Source organism: Pelophylax lessonae (assembly GCF_965119305.1).
Source record: "Pelophylax lessonae genome assembly, chromosome: 1".
Lineage (NCBI taxonomy): Eukaryota > Metazoa > Chordata > Amphibia > Anura > Ranidae > Pelophylax > Pelophylax lessonae.
The window spans coordinates 329,134,550-329,151,171 of NC_138768.1; the positions used below are offsets into that span (position 1 = coordinate 329,134,550).

Sequence of the window (16,622 nt, forward strand, 5' to 3'; positions counted from 1 at the left end):
GCAGATTCTTCTGGTGGCTGCAGGTGCCTGTTTCTGTGGATGGTGAGTCTGGTGGGGTCCTCGACCTCTGCTAAGGTTCGCTTGGTGACCGGGTGGTGCTGCCAGCACAGTGGGGGTTGTCCCTTAGCAGAGTGTTAAACTTTTTCTGGGGTCCCCTGGTGATTCATGGAGTTTTTGGAGCACATTTCCCCACCTGATCCCCTCTGAGGCTGCAGGGACCTCTGGGCCCCAACCAATCCATCCATGCACTGACAGTGGTCCTGAGTCCATTGTGTCCCAGGTGGAGGTGGTGTTTGGGCGATGGGCTAGCAAAAACTGCAGTTACATCAGTTTGCGCAGCCGAGCCACCTTGCCGCAGTAAAACTGGTGCGTGGTCGGCAACTGGTTAAATGGGTGTAGTTGAGTGACTGCAGATATGCCTATGTATGGCTTAATGTGAAATGTTTACTTTTTTATATAAAAATGGAAAAGGCAGCCCTCCACAAACGTAAGGATTAGGATGTAGTGGTAAATCATGTGTTTTTTTTTTTTTTTTTATTTGGGAATAGGTGTGATTTTCCATACATGAGATATAATAGTCACCCCTGTGAAACCATATAGATTGCAAGTTGGCACTCTTCACTTGTTTTGTATTCCAAGGAGAAGGCATGAAAACAACCCTATACTCTCTGCTTGTGTAAAGGTTCCCTTCAAGTGATCACATTCCCTCTGTTCTCAGCTGCATAAGAACTGGGGGAGGAGAAACAGCAGCACACCGATCTTTCCAGTAAATGGCTGTGCAAGGTAGGGGGGGGGGGGGGTGTCAGGACGAATCTGATCATTGGAGAAGAGCGGTCGGAGTTCCCAGCAGAACTAGTGAACTGACCACAGTGTATTCTCCTTTTTTAGTGTGGTCAGTTACTAATAGGAAAGCAGAGGGACTGGCAGGAACATCACGGCTTTCACACTTTTGAAGCATTGTAAAAAGAACCGGATATTTGATACAAGTACATGGTATAGCAGGCACATATAAATAAGAAATGCTGGGTTTACATATTCTTAAAAAACCCACAAGTTAAATGTGAACTGTGAGATACTACGATTGTGAAGGCAAACCACCTTGACTTTTTTTAAATGGGTTCCATCTTGGGTCTGCCCTGTGTTTTTTCACTTCAAGCGCTTCCAAGCCCAAAAACAAAAATGGTATATATTGCTGTTTACCAATCCTTTGACATAGTGGTCGATTAGTTCTGTATTTAGCTTTTTTTCTCTGGTGATCTGGCTTCTCTGTTTTTTGGAGGTGCAATGGAGACAACACACTTAGCTAGCAGCACTGTCTGAGAGGGATAGTGTTAGATGGACTAGCTGACTTATGGGCCATACACACTATAAGATTTTCTCAACTTTTTCCTTCAGACTTACCAAAACCATATAATATGAGGTCAAACCTAAACACTTTCAATTTGTATGCAATCTGGCAGGCCCCTGCACTACATAGAAAAGGTAAATCTGAAGGAAATCTTACCACAAAAGTTGGATAGTGTGTATCCAGCTTTAGACTTTAGAACTCCAGCTAACAATTTTTAATTGAGTTTTTTTTACATTTGAGATAAAGGTGTCCATTGTAAGCAAACCTGTCAGTGTTAAATGGTTTGTGTCATCCCTCTCACTTCCACTCTTGCTGGGCTTTTTGGTTTGCTGACCCGTTCCCTACTGGGCACTTTCACCCCCTTCCTGTCCAGGCTGATTTTCAGCATTTCGATGCGGTCGTACTTTAAATGGCAGTCGCGCAGTCATGCAACACTGTACATATATGATTTTTTTTTTTTTTTAACTCAAATAGATTTTTTAGTGGTATTTAATCATGCCTGGGTTTTTATTTTTTGCTAAACAAATGAAAAAAAGACCAAAAAATTTTGAAATAACCTTTAATAACAAACTTAAGAAAATAAAGTTTGCAAATAGGACAGTTTTTTCTCCTACACTGATGTGCCCTGATTTGTGTACATGTCCCCTGTGACACTGTACGGCTACCGGCTCTGCTTTCCCCATGCTGTGACAGCTTGTGAGGGAGAAACGGCTGATAACTGGCAAGTCTGTTTACATTGTGATCAGCTGTAATTGGACACAGCTGATCACATGGTAAAGGCCCGCTGTGATTGGCCCGCTGTGTCTGAAGGACACAGCGACTACAGAGCATACCGGATGTGCGTCCTGGGGGATGTGGTTCTGGGAGGACATCCATGCATACCCTCATGGAACAACCAAGCCCCAATATAGTCGTATTTTTGCTATCGCGCAGCAAGGAAGTGGTTAAAGGAAGTTGAAAAATAATGGAATCAGCAGGTTAAAAAATAAGTTACAGGGGGATTTAGAAATACAAAAGACTGCTTTATGAATAGTGACGGACTACATCATAAAGGCCATTTAGGATTTTGCCTATAGTACCACTTGAATATAACATTTTCGTTTATAGGATTTTGATGGTTCTTGGAGCAGGCCGGGGACCTCTGGTAAATGCATCCCTGAGGGCTGCCAAGCAAGCAGAGCGCAAGATTAAAGTATATGCTGTGGAGAAGAATCCTAATGCAGTAATCACGTGAGTTTGAGAAACCGAATTCTCTACTGATTGCAATCCTCATGACACTCTCCCTCCTTATACTTATTTCTGATATGTTTTACAGGTTGGAAGGATGGCGTTATGAAGAATGGGGTAGTCAAGTAACTGTTGTGTCCACTGACATGCGAGAATGGAATCCTCCAGAGAAAGCGGATATCATTGTCAGTGAACTCCTGGGGTCCTTTGGAGACAACGAACTGTCCCCTGAGTGTCTGGATGGAGCCCAGCATTTCCTTAAAGGTTTTTTAACCATCACTTTTGTATAGCGCCTGTTCACATTTATCCGTCCATGACAGATGGCAAAATCAATAGAAACCCACCACAGCATACATTTAATATGAATAGGTACACATTTTAACACCCTTTCATATTGCATCCATGTGCACACTAATGATGTAGCATGTGCTGACTTGTTTTGATGTATCTATTCATTTCATTAGAAAATGCATGTGGCTAAAATGGAAAAGTGTGAGTGAGCATTTCAGGTTCATGGATATCGGATCTTTTATGACAGCCATGTTTTCATGACCTATTCCTGTTGCCTCAATCAGACTTTCTTGTTTTAACAGAGGGTGGTGTTAGCATTCCTGGAGTATACACTTCTTACTTGGCTCCAATCTCTTCCTCTAAACTTTACAATGAAGTGAGAGCATGCAGAGAAAAGGACAGAGACCCAGAGGTGAGCGAGGAACTAGAAATGATCAATGACTAACTTATGGTAAATTCTAGAAATCCATATTTATGAATTTTTTAAATTTTTTTTTATTTTTTTTTTTCTTATAAAATTAAGTCCATTGAGACACGGGTCTTGCCCGTTTTTTTTTTTTGTTTTTTTTTCTGGCTCTTTTGACTTGTTTTCTCGCATAGCTAAGAGATGCTGGGTAGTGGAGGCCCCAATATAAACCCAATGGTGTTTAAATTCTGGTGTACCTTAATGGACTAGAGTGGTATGGTAAGTCCAAAAATCTAAGGCAGGCCATACATAGATGGTGTGATTTTCTTTCCTTCCACCACGGATTGCAGAAAAAAAAAAAATTCAATGCTCAATACCAACACAGTGAGTGTTAATGGGCAATTCCTCCTGTGGTGCTATTGTATTGTCCTGGCGGAGGGGGGGCAGGGGTTGCTGTCCCTGCCGAGAGAATGCAGTAATTATTGCTAGTGGCTGTAGCGCTGGCAATTGATTGCATGCTGAAAATCCGACATGTTGATTGTACCCAGGTCAATCGGTGGATTGACTTTGGTACATTGAGCCTGTTCATATATTGGAATCTCAGCCAGCCCCTGCTGAACTGGCCAAGATTCGAACTATCTATGGCCGGCTTTATTTTACCAAGTACTTCAGTCGAATCAGTCCACAAAATTTAGGTAGTCCTTCTGCTACTTTGTTGTGAATCGGAAGAAATTTGATCTGCTAGTCTGACACACAGCGAACTGTGTCCCAGGAGAGATGCATGCCATTCCATCTCTCACATAGGGCTCCCTATGTTTTCAGTAAGACAGAATGAGCAGCATGTATTATCTGCAAAATTAGAATTATATACAGGCAGTCTGAGTTACAATTGACTCCTACTTACAAACGGGAAGCGAGAGGAAATCTACCCCTAGAAAGGGAAATTCACTCCTGTAAGTTACCATGGGGAAAAGTTTCTCCACTGAAGCTTTATTACCCCTCGTTTCCACGACAACCCAAAATGTTAAAAATCGAATTGTCAGAAACAGGAAATTAGGTGCAATCATCTGAACAGGAGCACAGACAGCAAAACATCACAGGGGTGTTAAAAAATATATATATATATTTTTGGCTGCAGTTACATTTTAAAACGATGTACCTGTTACAACTTGCATACAAATTCAACCTATCTTGTTTGTAGCCCAGGGACTGCCTGCACATGTAATAAATCATTTCTGAACTTGTAGAAATTTAGAAAATCCAGTAGCAATATATTCTATGGTTTGGCACTTGTACTTTATACACTGCTCAAAAATAGAGGAACACTTTTTTTTTTTTTTTTTATCGGAGTATAGCATCCAGTCAATTAAACTCCTGTGATATTGATCTGGTCAGTTAAGTAGCGGAGGGGGTTGTTCAGTTTCAGCTGAATTGTTGGTAATGACTTTAAAAAAAGGTTACAGGTGCACTGGATGGGAACAATGAGACGACCTCCAAAACAGGATTAGTTTTACAGGTTGAGGCATAATTCCCCCCCCCCCCCCCCCCTTTCTTTTCTTACTGTCCTTCACTAGTTTTTGGCTAGGGTCAGTGTCCCTACTGGTAGCATGAGGCGAAACCTGGACCCTGTAGAGGTTGCACAGGCAGTCCAACTCCTCCCAGGATGACACATCAATACGTGCCATTGCCAGAAGGTTTTCTGTGTCTCCTAGCACAGTCTCAAAAGTATTGAGGAGATTCCAGGAGACATGCAGTTACTCTAGGAGAGCTGGACAGGGCTGTAGAAAGTCCTTAACCCATCAGCAGGACCGATATCTGCTCCTTTGTGCAAGGTAGAACAGGTTGAGCACTGCCAGAGCCCTACAAAATGACCTCCAGCAGGCCACTGGTGTTAATGTCTCTCACCAAACAATAGGAAACAGACTTCATGAGCGTGGCCTAAGGGCCCAACCTCCTCTTGTGGGCCCTGTGCTCACTGCCCTGAACCGTGGAGCTTGATTGGTATTTGCCATTGAACACCAGAATTGGCAGGTCCGCCACTGGTGCCCTGTGCTTTTCACAGACGAGAGCAGGTTTACCCTGAGCACATGTGACAGATGTGAGTGGGTCTGGAGAAGCCATGGAGAACGTTATGCTGCCTGTAATTGTGCATTGTTCAGCACAACCAGTTTGGTGGTGGGATAGTGATGGTCTGGGGAGGCATATACATGGAGGTACAGACCTCTACAGGCTAGACAATGGCACCCTAAATGCCTTTAGGTATTAGGATGAAATCCTTGGACCCATTGTCAGACCCTATGATGGTGCAGTGGGTCCTGGGTTTCTCCTGGTGCAGGACAATGCCCGGCCTCATGTGGCTAGAGTATGCAGCTAGTTCCTGGAGAATTAAGGAATTGATGTCATTTAAGGGCCCCCACGTTCATCTGGGGCATTATGGTTCGGTCCATCTGACACCACCAGGTTGCACCTCAGTCTGTTCAGGAGCCCAGTGATACCCTGGTCCAGATCTGGAAGGAAATACCCCAGGACACCATTGTCTCATTAGGAGCATGCCCCAACATTGTTAGGCATGCATAAAAGCATGTGTGGCTGCAATGAAATTTCAGCAATTTCGGACTAGCCTGCTGCATCATTTTGGTTGATTTTCATTTCCTTCAAAAGATGTGGCATCCTTTCATTCCTAACACATTACCCAGTCCATATCGGTATAGGTATTCAGCATGATATTTTTCCTCATTGAGATCTGATATGTTTTTAAAGTGTTCCTTTAATTTTTTGGCAGTGTAGAATTTGTCATTGCTACAAAGTATTGAACGGATCCCCTAAGAATACCTTTTCAGTAACTTTTATAGGCTTTAATATTTGCTGATGCATCACATACAGAAACCATAATTGTGGTTTCCCCCCTTCCTTTCCTTTCAATGATCAGACTGCAGCATGTTAACCTTTGGGTGAAAGCCTGCAGGAAGGGGCTAATATGTGTCAGACATTTGAGAATATGGCAAAGAACTGTATAGGTTCCAGGATTACATGATTGCGTCATATCTGTTCTATTATCTTAGTACAGAAGGTGGCTGTTGATATCAGAAATGCCTAAACAAAGGTACTGCCAGTCTTCTGAGAATAGCAGATTAAGGCCTGGTTCACACTACTGCGGCTCTGCGAGCCTCGCTTTGGGTCAGCACTGCTGCCTATTATTTTGAATAGGCTGCCGTGCCCCTGAAAATGCAGGGAAAGGGTTCCTGCATCTAAGAAATTGCAGCCCGCATGAAAACTGCTAATGCAGTGCAGTTCTAAGTCTAGGAAGTGGCTGCTGCGATTTCCAGTGCATGTGGGTGCCATTAGGATTATTGGCACCCGCCTGCATCTCCTGCGTTTTTTTTTTTTTTTTTTTTTCTGTGTGGGTGGCTGCGAGAACAGGTGCAGGTGCAGACCAGCAGAGGCAACCTCCCACAGCAGTGTAAACCAGGCCTAAGGTGTTGTCAAGGGATTGCTGTAATCTGTGACCAGTATTCTATACTACTCCGTGCTTAGCTGGTCATACTTGGATTGAAATTTGGTTGGTTCAGCAGGGACCGGCCAGGATTCGCTCAATCTATGGGCAGGCTGATTAGTCACTCCAGCGATCAATAAACTTTGGTACAACCAGCCTGTCAGATTTTTAACATGCAAATACTGCCGGTGGCTATAGCCACTAGCAGTAATTGTGGTTTGTGGGCAGGGAAGGCTCCCTACAACCCCCACCCCCTCTGGCAGAACACAAAAGCCCTGTGGGAGTTGTTCCCCAATTTTAACACTGAAGCAAGGCAAGAAAATTGAATCCTCTATTGGCCATTTTAAATGTTTTTTTGCATGCATGTACTAAGCATAAGAAATGATGCTGGATTCTCTTTAGTCACATTATAGCCCAGTCCTAAACTATTAAATCCTGTAGGACTCCTTAATACCTAGACCACGTGCACTTTCCTCCCCGTGCTTTAAAATTTTCGTTGGAGGCTCTGTTTGCTTCATCCACCTAAATGTAGGAGTCCTCTTTGGGGAACCATTAACAAGAGCAGGTGCTGAAGGGTTGGGTATCAAGCTGCAGGCACCATCCATCCGCGTATAAAGCGAAGAAACTGCTTCACTACATGGTTGTACACCTGAAATATTTTCAGTTATTATAATATTTTGGTCCTACTGTTGAAGTGATCAGCAGGTGTTGAACATGTTCTTAGGGCCACAGTGATGTGTATGGAACCTAAGCCATCAATATTTTATCTTGCCATCTTTCTTCGGTGTAAGCTTGGCTAGCTACCTAGATGTTTTCCAGATGCTTAAAAATATATAATTTGGTAATAGCAGGGATAGTATAGATATTCTAGTATGTTTTCTGCCATATGTTTGAGTTAATCACCTTGTATTCCTTTATATTGCAGGCCCAGTTTGAAATGCCCTATGTAGTTCGACTGCACAACTTTCACCAGCTTGCAGAACCATTACAATGTTTTACATTCAAGCATCCAAATACAGGTGAGGGAAATAGGGTCTGCTATATACATAAAGAGTAGCAGGTTTATGTTTCTTGTAATGGGTTAAAAATATTTTTTTTTACTTTTAAATTAAAAAAAAAAATAATAATTTTTATCAAAGTATAAAATGCAATAAAAAGACAAATCGGGGGAAACCCCCACGCTATACGGAACGAAAAGGAATACAATAACCTAGAGAAATAACCATAATCAAAAGACAATTTTAAAGAGCAAAGGGCTATATCTAAATATATAAAATTTTTCGTGATTGTGTGGACGTAAACATTTTTTTTGTAAATAACCATAATCCTACATGGTTGCAGATATACAACATAATAAAAAGAACCATGTCGGGTCAACCTTTTGACCCAAGAAGACCCCCTGCCACATAAACAGGATTCTCCTGCAACAGAAACAGGGTTCACCTTTTAATCTATTCGACTGCAATTCTGGACTTCTGAACGAACAAAAAAAAGATTAAATTTGGGAAAGGGAAGGAAGGACACGATGGGGGGGGGGGGGGTTATTTTTTTTTTTTCTCCTCCAAGTGCAACCCTCACTGCCCCCCCTCCTCCTCTGCTGTGAATGTGTTTTATTTACTCTGGAATTTACTTGGTTCAGCTCCATATTTGTAAGCATATATTCGGTTGGCTAGTCAGCAAAACACTTCATAAAGAAATCACTTGTAGAACTATGAAGGCAAAGAACATATTTGAGCCTTGGAAAATGGACTTGTGTGTTTGCCATAGTTTCCAGCTTTTCTATTATTAGTATATAATATAACTGGTGGTGAAGGAAGTTATCAATGGGCACCTCATCCCCCAAAGTGGAATCCTATATTATGTCCCTTAACTACCTCAATACTGGGCACTTCCTACTGTCGCACTTTGAATGACAATTGCATAGCCATGCAAGACTGTACGAAAAAATACATTTTTATAATTTTCCTCACACAAATGGAGCTTTCTTTTTGCGATATTTAATCACCACTGGGTGTTTTTTTTTTTTTTTTTTTTTTTTTTTTTTTTTGTTAAAGAAAAAACAAAAGACCAAAAAGTTTGAAGAAAGCTGTGTTTTTTTTTAGTTTTCTATCAGAAGATTTTGTAAATAAGTAATTTTCCTTCATTGTTGGGTGCTGATGAGGTGGCACTGATGGCAGTCACTGATGGGGCACAGACTGGTGTCACTGGGCACTATTGGGGCTACATTGTAATCAGGGCACTGATGATCAGTGCCCTGATTACCTATACACGTCTCCCCTGTGAGGAGATGCCACTGATCGGCTCTCCTCTCCTCATGCTCTGTGTGCGGTGAGGAGAGCCAATAATTGGCATCTCCTTGTTTGCATGTCATCGGCTGTGATTGGACACAGATGATCACATGGGTAAAGAGCCACAGCCCTTTGCCGAGATCAGAAGGTGCAATCGCCAAGCTGCACACCCCTGCCTAAACTGGGCTCCGTCCTATAACTTCGTCCCAGAACAAGAGCTGCCCCGCTCCGCTGTCATACGGGGGCTGGAGGCGGTTAAACAGGGATGGGGCTTTATAGGTGCCAGAAATTGAGCAGTCAAAAACCTGTTAAGATACAATTGATCTTTATTACAACATGAAGTGTATATAAAAAAGACAAATTTGGGATCTTCCTCTTATCAACCATATTGTGGCAGACAGTTATTGAAAATCCAGTAAAGGTTTCACAATTAAAGAGGTTGTATACTCAAAAAAAAAAAAAAAAAAAAACCCTGCAAGACAAAGGCATAATGAGCTAGTATGTATCGCATACTAGCTCATTATGAAATAACTTAAAACGAAGCCCCCCGACACGGACCCCTGGACACCGCTGTGGGAGCGGACATGATCCCTTGGCGTCTCTTCCGGGTTCGGCGGCTCCAGCGCTGTGAGTGGTGGGGGCCCCAATGACGTCACTCCCGCGCGGGGGATTAACTTCCCGGCAAGGAACTCTGAAGGTCCGCCGGACCTTCAGAGCGCATGCGCCGCTAGCCTCAGCGGCTGCATGCAGTATCTAAAGGTAAGCCTTATTATAGGCTTACCTGTAGGTAAAAGTCAACAAAATTACTATACTACTGCTTTAATTTTATATCGGTCATCTAATGTAACAGAAAATGTTATAGGACTCCACCGGTATGGTGGCATGGCCTTGAAATTTTACTTTATATGAAAGAACACTTCACATATATATGGCTTATGACAGGTGGCTGTACTTTCAACGTGTTTCACCATCTGCTTCATCAGGGGAAAGAGGTGATCCAAATTTATGAACACTTCGTTTGTAAGTCAGTCACATTTTGCAATGAAAAACTTAAAGCCCAGCTCCAAGAAAAACCCATCTTGTTGTCGATAGCAGAGAAGGGTTGAAGTCTGTGTCAATTTTTGTTCCATGTGTCCCTATCGGATTAATCTTTCCAGGTGATAGAGTAAGTGCATTTCAGAGTTCTGACAATGTTTTTTTATTGCTATCTGTGTTGTCTTGTCCCTGTTACAACACCAAACCCCCTCCTTATTTTGTTTAGTGATCACTAAAACAAGAAGGGGTAATCTCCCCATGGGGGCCACAGACTGCAAATGACTGGTTCCATCGCCTCACTCTTTCGTCCAAAGCTAAAAAAAAATTGCCTGGTGTGTGGTCTTGAATGTAGTTTTCAGAGTGGGTTTGTGTAAAGTATAAAGACTAACTAGAGAGAACCTTTTGGTGCTTTTTTTGACTTGGAGAGGATTGGAAGCAGCTGCATAAATATCCTGTCACAAATGCATAGAATTATCTAATGTGTGTTCTCTTTCTAGATGCCGTGATCGATAATAACCGTTACTGCTGCCTTAAGTACTCTGTAAAGCTGAATACCGTGCTGCATGGGTTTGCAGGATATTTCCAGACAGTGCTCTACAAAGATGTTACTCTGAGTTAGTATTGCATGGTCTTCGTCTTCATTACATGGCCACACACAATTTGTTTGAAGGCCTCCGTGTCAAATCTGTGTCCTAACTTTCTTTTATGTGTGCTTTTTACTTTGCATTTATTTCTTTTTCGTTTAACATTGTCTGTCCTGTACAGGTATCTGCCCTGAGACACATTCTCCAGGGATGTTTTCATGGTTTCCTATTCTGTTTCCAATCAAGGTAAGTTGTAACATAGGTGACAAAACAAGATATTTATTGGAATTTCCTATGTTTATATTGTAATCTGGTAACCTACTGCCTTTTAACATTAATATCAGCATATATTTCAATTCTTTATAGGTTGTTCATTTCATTCCTGCTCCCAATAGTATGTCTCATGCGCTTACTAGATTACTATAGTCCCATGTAGTTTAGGAATAATTTTAGGAGGGAGCAAGTTGACTCAACTATTTTGAGCATGAGAAGAAATGCTGAAATATAGGGAGAATATACAAAAACCATACCGGTTATCCTGATTCAGAAAATTGCAGAAGTGAAAGTCAATTTTATTTCATTGAGGCACACAGGAATTCAGAGACTCAGGTTTATACTGTCAGGCTGGTGATGGTATAACCCCTCCTACTCAGCATACCTTATTTTTTGCTAGTGTCTGAGGATGGATGCTTTTTTTTTTTTTTTTTTTTCTCTCTGCCCTGCCAGTCTAACCTCACCCCCCCCCCTTTTTTTTTTTCTTATAAATCTTGAGCTGCCCTCTATACGCAACTATCTAGATGGTTTTTAATTTTTTTTCTGCACTATCCTTGGAGGCCATACTTGGACCCTGCTGGGCTGGATGATTGCAGGAAATGTGAGTTTTAACCTTGACCACTGGGCTTTTGCGTTGTGACACTTTCCATACCTGTGCCTACTGTTAGCCGTAGAGCCCTTTCCAGATCCGCAGCACAGCTCCAGGTGCGTGTGACCCTTTCTCTGCATACTCGCTCTGAGTAGGCTGCATGAGCCAAGCATCGGGAGACAACTTTTCACTAGGGCGATCTCTGATTTCTGTCGTTTTTTCCATGTAAGATTTTACAGACTGAATGCTACTATTGTCTGCTTTGTGGAGTGTCCCATGCATTCTACACTCTTTCCTGACAGTTGGCTTTGAAAAAGCACCTGTCCTCCATTTGTCTCTGCTGACCACCCACAGCTGCCTAGTCCCCTTTGGCTATATGACCCTCTGCTGCTACTAGCAGCTGCATTCATAATTGTTCAAGGCCTTGTCCTGTACCTTGAATTATGTTGCCCCTGCCTTCTTAAAGTGTTACTAAACCCACAACAGTAAAATCAGTCTGTATATGCAGTAAAGCATGCTTGTTATACTCACGGTGGAACCTAACGGGTTAATCCTCTGTGTTGTGTAAACAGGCTGTTGGATCCAGTCTTCTCTGATCCCCTCCTTCCTCCACAGTCCCCAGTCCATCGGATTTATATATAGAGCCTTGAAGGCACTCTGCAAATGCTCAGTTTGGTGTGTATTGCTAAGAGTTTTTTTTTTTTTTTGGAGGGTGCATGTGATCGGCATTGTCCAGACAGAGGGTCAGGGGTCACGCAGCCTCATAGGTCAATCAGGAGAGTGAAAACTCCTACAAGTTTTAAAGTGTTTAACCATAAAAAAGGGAGCTCCTGTTACCTTTATAGCACGTTAAACAGCACAGTGCTTTTACTATCTAACTTGCCCCTCTCTAAGATGTAAACCTCACCCCCACTCCTGCTGCTATTAGTAGTTTAAAAAGTAACTAATTGTCATTGGCAGACCCTCTTGTATCCAAGCATAATGCACTCTGTGTGTTTTTTAAACAAAGCCTCTAAATACCTTTTTTTCCAGTTATATTCAGGCCGGTCATGTGACTCCCGGCCACTCTGCTACTTCAATTCTGGGCTACAGCGGAAGGAGCAGAGTGGCCACGTGACCTCCCCGGATGATGTCAGAGAGAGCTCTTGGCCGCTCCCGCTGTAACCCTGGATCAGGGTAGCAAAGTGGCAGAGGGGGTCATGTAACTGCCCTGAATAAAGCTGTAAAAAAAGTGATTCTTTTTGAAAGGTAATAACCACTTTAACCAGTGCTTACCCGGACACAAATAGAAGTCACGGCTACCTAGGATCTGGCTGTCCCTGCAAAGCTCAGTTTTCCAACTGGAGGAACATCCTTTCTGAATTCAGTTAGACAGCAATGGCTGTGATGTACAACAATCACCAGGGAGGAATCGAAAATCTCAATGTGGCAAGAGGTGAAAAGGATCCTGATCCTGTCCTGTAAAAAAAAAAAAGAAAAAAAAAGTTCACTTTTACAGCTTTGTCTACTACCTAGGTGTGGACAATTTGCAGGCATACTACCTCCGCCTGCATCACCTGGATCCGGGGGAATGGTCCCTACATTGATGTTTTAGGACATGTCACAGGAGGGGAACGCCAGATGTGGACCTCCCAGGTTCAATGGCAAACTGGACAGGATTATCTAAGGGACAAGGATTTTCTGGTATCATTGGATGTTCTGTTGACTCCTTGGAATCTGATCTTTTTTCCTTCCCTGAAGCTTTCCTCTACTGGATGGCATTTCCAACCTGATAAGACTGCAGATACTGAGCTTGTCCGGATCTTCTGTTTCAAAGACCAGTTTATCATCCTAAATCAGGGTTGTTTCACCCTGCCCCCAGGGCTTAATTTTGGAGGCGCATCGAAACACGAACACGGTGGTGTTGAGGCTCAAAGCTTTCTTTCTAAGGTAGTTTTAGCCATTCATCATCACCGCCAGAACATTGTTGTTCAATCCTTCTGCCTGACTGCAGTTTATCAGGAGTAGATCTCCCTCCATTGGCTGGATGATGCAGTATACGTCAAACTACTTTTGTTAGCTTAATGCATTCTTTGTCATTCCTGATGGACCCCATAAAGGGGAACCTACTTATTATTCCACCGTTTCTCAGAGGATCACATTCCCATATTTTCAAGGATGCCACCTGGTTTTCTATTCATGCTAAAGTTTGTGTTATATAGTTACATAGTAGGTGAGGTTGAATAAAGACAATAGTCCATCCAGTTCAACCTGTGTAGGTGTGTGTGGCTGTAATCATCTCGCATACCCCTGAATGTTCTGATCCTTGAGATGTACGTCTACGTCTTTTGAAAGCCACCATACTTCCCGCAGAAACCACCTCTTGTGGTAGAGAATTCCACAATCTTGTAGCCCTAACAGTAAAGAACCCCCCACGTTTGCTGAGGTTAAAACGCTTCTCCTCTAATCGCATTGTATGCCCTTGAGTCCTCATGCAATCCCTTCGACTGAATAGCTTTTTTTCTATGCTGATATCACCGATGAGATATTTATAAAGTGCTATCATGTCCCCCCTCAGGCGTCTCTTCTCCAGGGAGAATAAATCAATCGTTTGCAGACGCTCTTCATAATTAAGGTCCTCCAATCCCCTAATTAGTTTAGTTGCCCTTCTCTGGACTCTCTCCAGCTCCAACACATCCCTCCTGAGGACCGGCGACCAGAACTGGACAGAATACTCCAGATGCGGTCGGACCAATACTCCAGATGCGGTCGGACCAATACTCCAGATGCGGTCGGTTGTGTAGGCCTCTTCTGAGGCTAGCCTTGGGTTTACAGTTCTCAGGCAGCTCTTTTTTAACTGCAGGCATTGCCCAGTCTTTTCTTTTTCTTCTTTTTTTTTTTTTTTTTCCTTCCTGTGCCCTGTTAGTGTCTTGTTGCTTTTGCCCACCCCTTAGTTGGACTGCATTTGTAGGTTCTCAGTCAGTAAATTCCTGTGTCCCTCAATAAATGAGAGCGAAAATTGTGTTCATTGAGGGACACAGGTCCCACACCTCTGTGTCTGATCATGTTTGTGGTACTGCTTTTCCACAAAACTGAGGTTTGCTCGGTGTCGATTACGCTGGCCACAATTTTGTTTGCCAATGTCCCAATCTTCCTGTATGTGGCAGTATAATCCTCAGTCTCTGAATTCCTGTGTCCCTTCAAGAAATGGATTTCATGGTAAGAATAATGATGCCATTATATCAGTTTGAGTACTTTTACTTCCGAGCGATAGTACAAATCTAGAGAAAACTGTTGAGCACTGCATTATAGGGGGAAAAAATATTTAGGCTTTTTGAGGACGGGAGAAACAGCTTGGGTAGCTATTTTTTGGCCAGTAGCATTTTTGCTATTTCACATCCCCACCCATGCAAGCAAGTCTAATATATACCTTTTTACTATAAAGCCTGCCCACAGACAGCTCGAAATGGCTAGATGTGGTCAGACACTGTAGAGGCCTGTGTTCAACTGTCAACAGTGTGAATGCTAAGGTTGATACACTATGCCATGTCTGGGTGGGTTTTAGGTACCATTACATGTGAAATGCAAATTCTATATTCTGTATGGTACTCATTTCTATTTTCTCTGTAACAATAATGGTCTAAAAACATGTAATTACTGACATAAAACATTGTACAAATATTTATCATTAAAAGTTTGCAATAGTGCTTATGGTGGGCCCGTAAATTTAGTCCTAAAGTTGTTGTAGTCCTAAAGCTGTTGTAGTCCTAAAGCTGTTGTAGTCCTAAAGCTGTTGTAGTCCTAAAGCTGTTGTAGTCCTAAAGCTGTTGTAGTCCTAAAGCTGTTGTAGTCCTAAAGCTGTTGTAGTCCTAAAGCTGTTGTAGTCCTAAAGTTGTTGTAGTCCTAAAGTTGTTGTAGTCCTAAAGTTGTTGTAGTCCTAAAGTTGTTGTAGTCCTAAAGTTGTTGTAGTCCTAAAGTTGTTGTATGCTACTTTAATAATAGTTTTTTTTTATTGTTTGTTTTTTTGTTTTTTTTTTTTATACAGCAACCTATTCCTCTTCGAGATGGTGACACTGTGTGTGTGCGGTTTTGGCGTTGTAACAATGGAAAAAAGGTCTGGTACGAGTGGGCGGTGACATCCCCTGTCTGCTCTGCTATTCACAATCCCACTGGCCGTTCATACACCATCGGACTGTAGAAAGCCATCTCAAAAGACTTTACTTGATCCTATTTATTGCTGCAAAGTAGTTTGATGCAGAGCATGTCATGGCCAGAAATGTGCTGTGCTTCAAACAGCTTACTCTGGAAGACGGTGGAATTTAGAAGATACAGCAGTACAGGATAGATGGTTCATTAGTAGCACTGTTTTTTATTATTAAATGTTAATAGAACAAATAAACAAACTGAATGCAGTTACTTTAGTCATAAATGCAAATGCACTTTCCATTCCTGCCAACCTGTCCGCCCCCCCCCCCCCCCCTTTTGAGAGATGTGCAGCTCTATAACACCAGTGCTGTAAATTAATTCTGCGCCATATGTCATGCACTCCTTCTGGAGTAACACCAGCCCTAAACAACCTTTTGGAAAGAAGAGAGAAATGCAGTGGTGTTTAAATTCTAGATTGGACCTGCATGAGAAGTACATTAGGGGCTTACCTATATATCTCAATTTTGTTCTGCTTTGCTGCTGAGACAAAATGGAAAAAAACATTGTAAATTTCTAAATTTACAAGTAAAAATGAAAAGTGCTAGCTTTGTAATTGTAGGGGAATGGATTCTATAATGTTCATGTGCTCAGAGGCTTAGGCTGCATACACACTATACAATTTCCATTAGATTTTTTCCTTTAGATTTACCAAAACCATATAATATGAGGTCAGACCTAAACACTTTCAATTTGTATGCAGTCTGGCAGGCCCTTGCACTACATAGTTGAAGGTAAATCTAATGGAAATCTACCAACAAAAGTTGTATAGTGTGTATCCAGCTTTAGTTTCTGGATCAAGCTTATAGCTTTGATTGGAAGTGCCCTGTAGTTTTACTGGTCAGTTCCCAGCATTAGCACATGGAGAAGTGATCAGAAATCCGTGTATGGTTCCTTATATGATCT

At 42.2% G+C, this 16,622-nt stretch overlaps 1 protein-coding gene across 1 annotated transcript in view; it reads left to right on the top strand.

Moving 5' to 3' along the window:
- The window catches only part of PRMT5 (protein arginine methyltransferase 5), a 40,953-nt gene extending 24,990 nt beyond the window's left edge, over window positions 1-15,963 (top strand). The window contains exons 11-17 of the mRNA XM_082261969.1: window positions 2,456-2,578; window positions 2,664-2,839; window positions 3,169-3,278; window positions 7,691-7,784; window positions 10,586-10,702; window positions 10,854-10,918; window positions 15,559-15,963. Coding sequence (XP_082118095.1) covers window positions 2,456-2,578; window positions 2,664-2,839; window positions 3,169-3,278; window positions 7,691-7,784; window positions 10,586-10,702; window positions 10,854-10,918; window positions 15,559-15,711 — 838 coding nt within the window. The 3' untranslated portion in view covers window positions 15,712-15,963. The remainder of the gene's footprint in view (window positions 1-2,455; window positions 2,579-2,663; window positions 2,840-3,168; window positions 3,279-7,690; window positions 7,785-10,585; window positions 10,703-10,853; window positions 10,919-15,558) is intronic.
- Window positions 15,964-16,622: the final 659 nt, after the last annotated feature.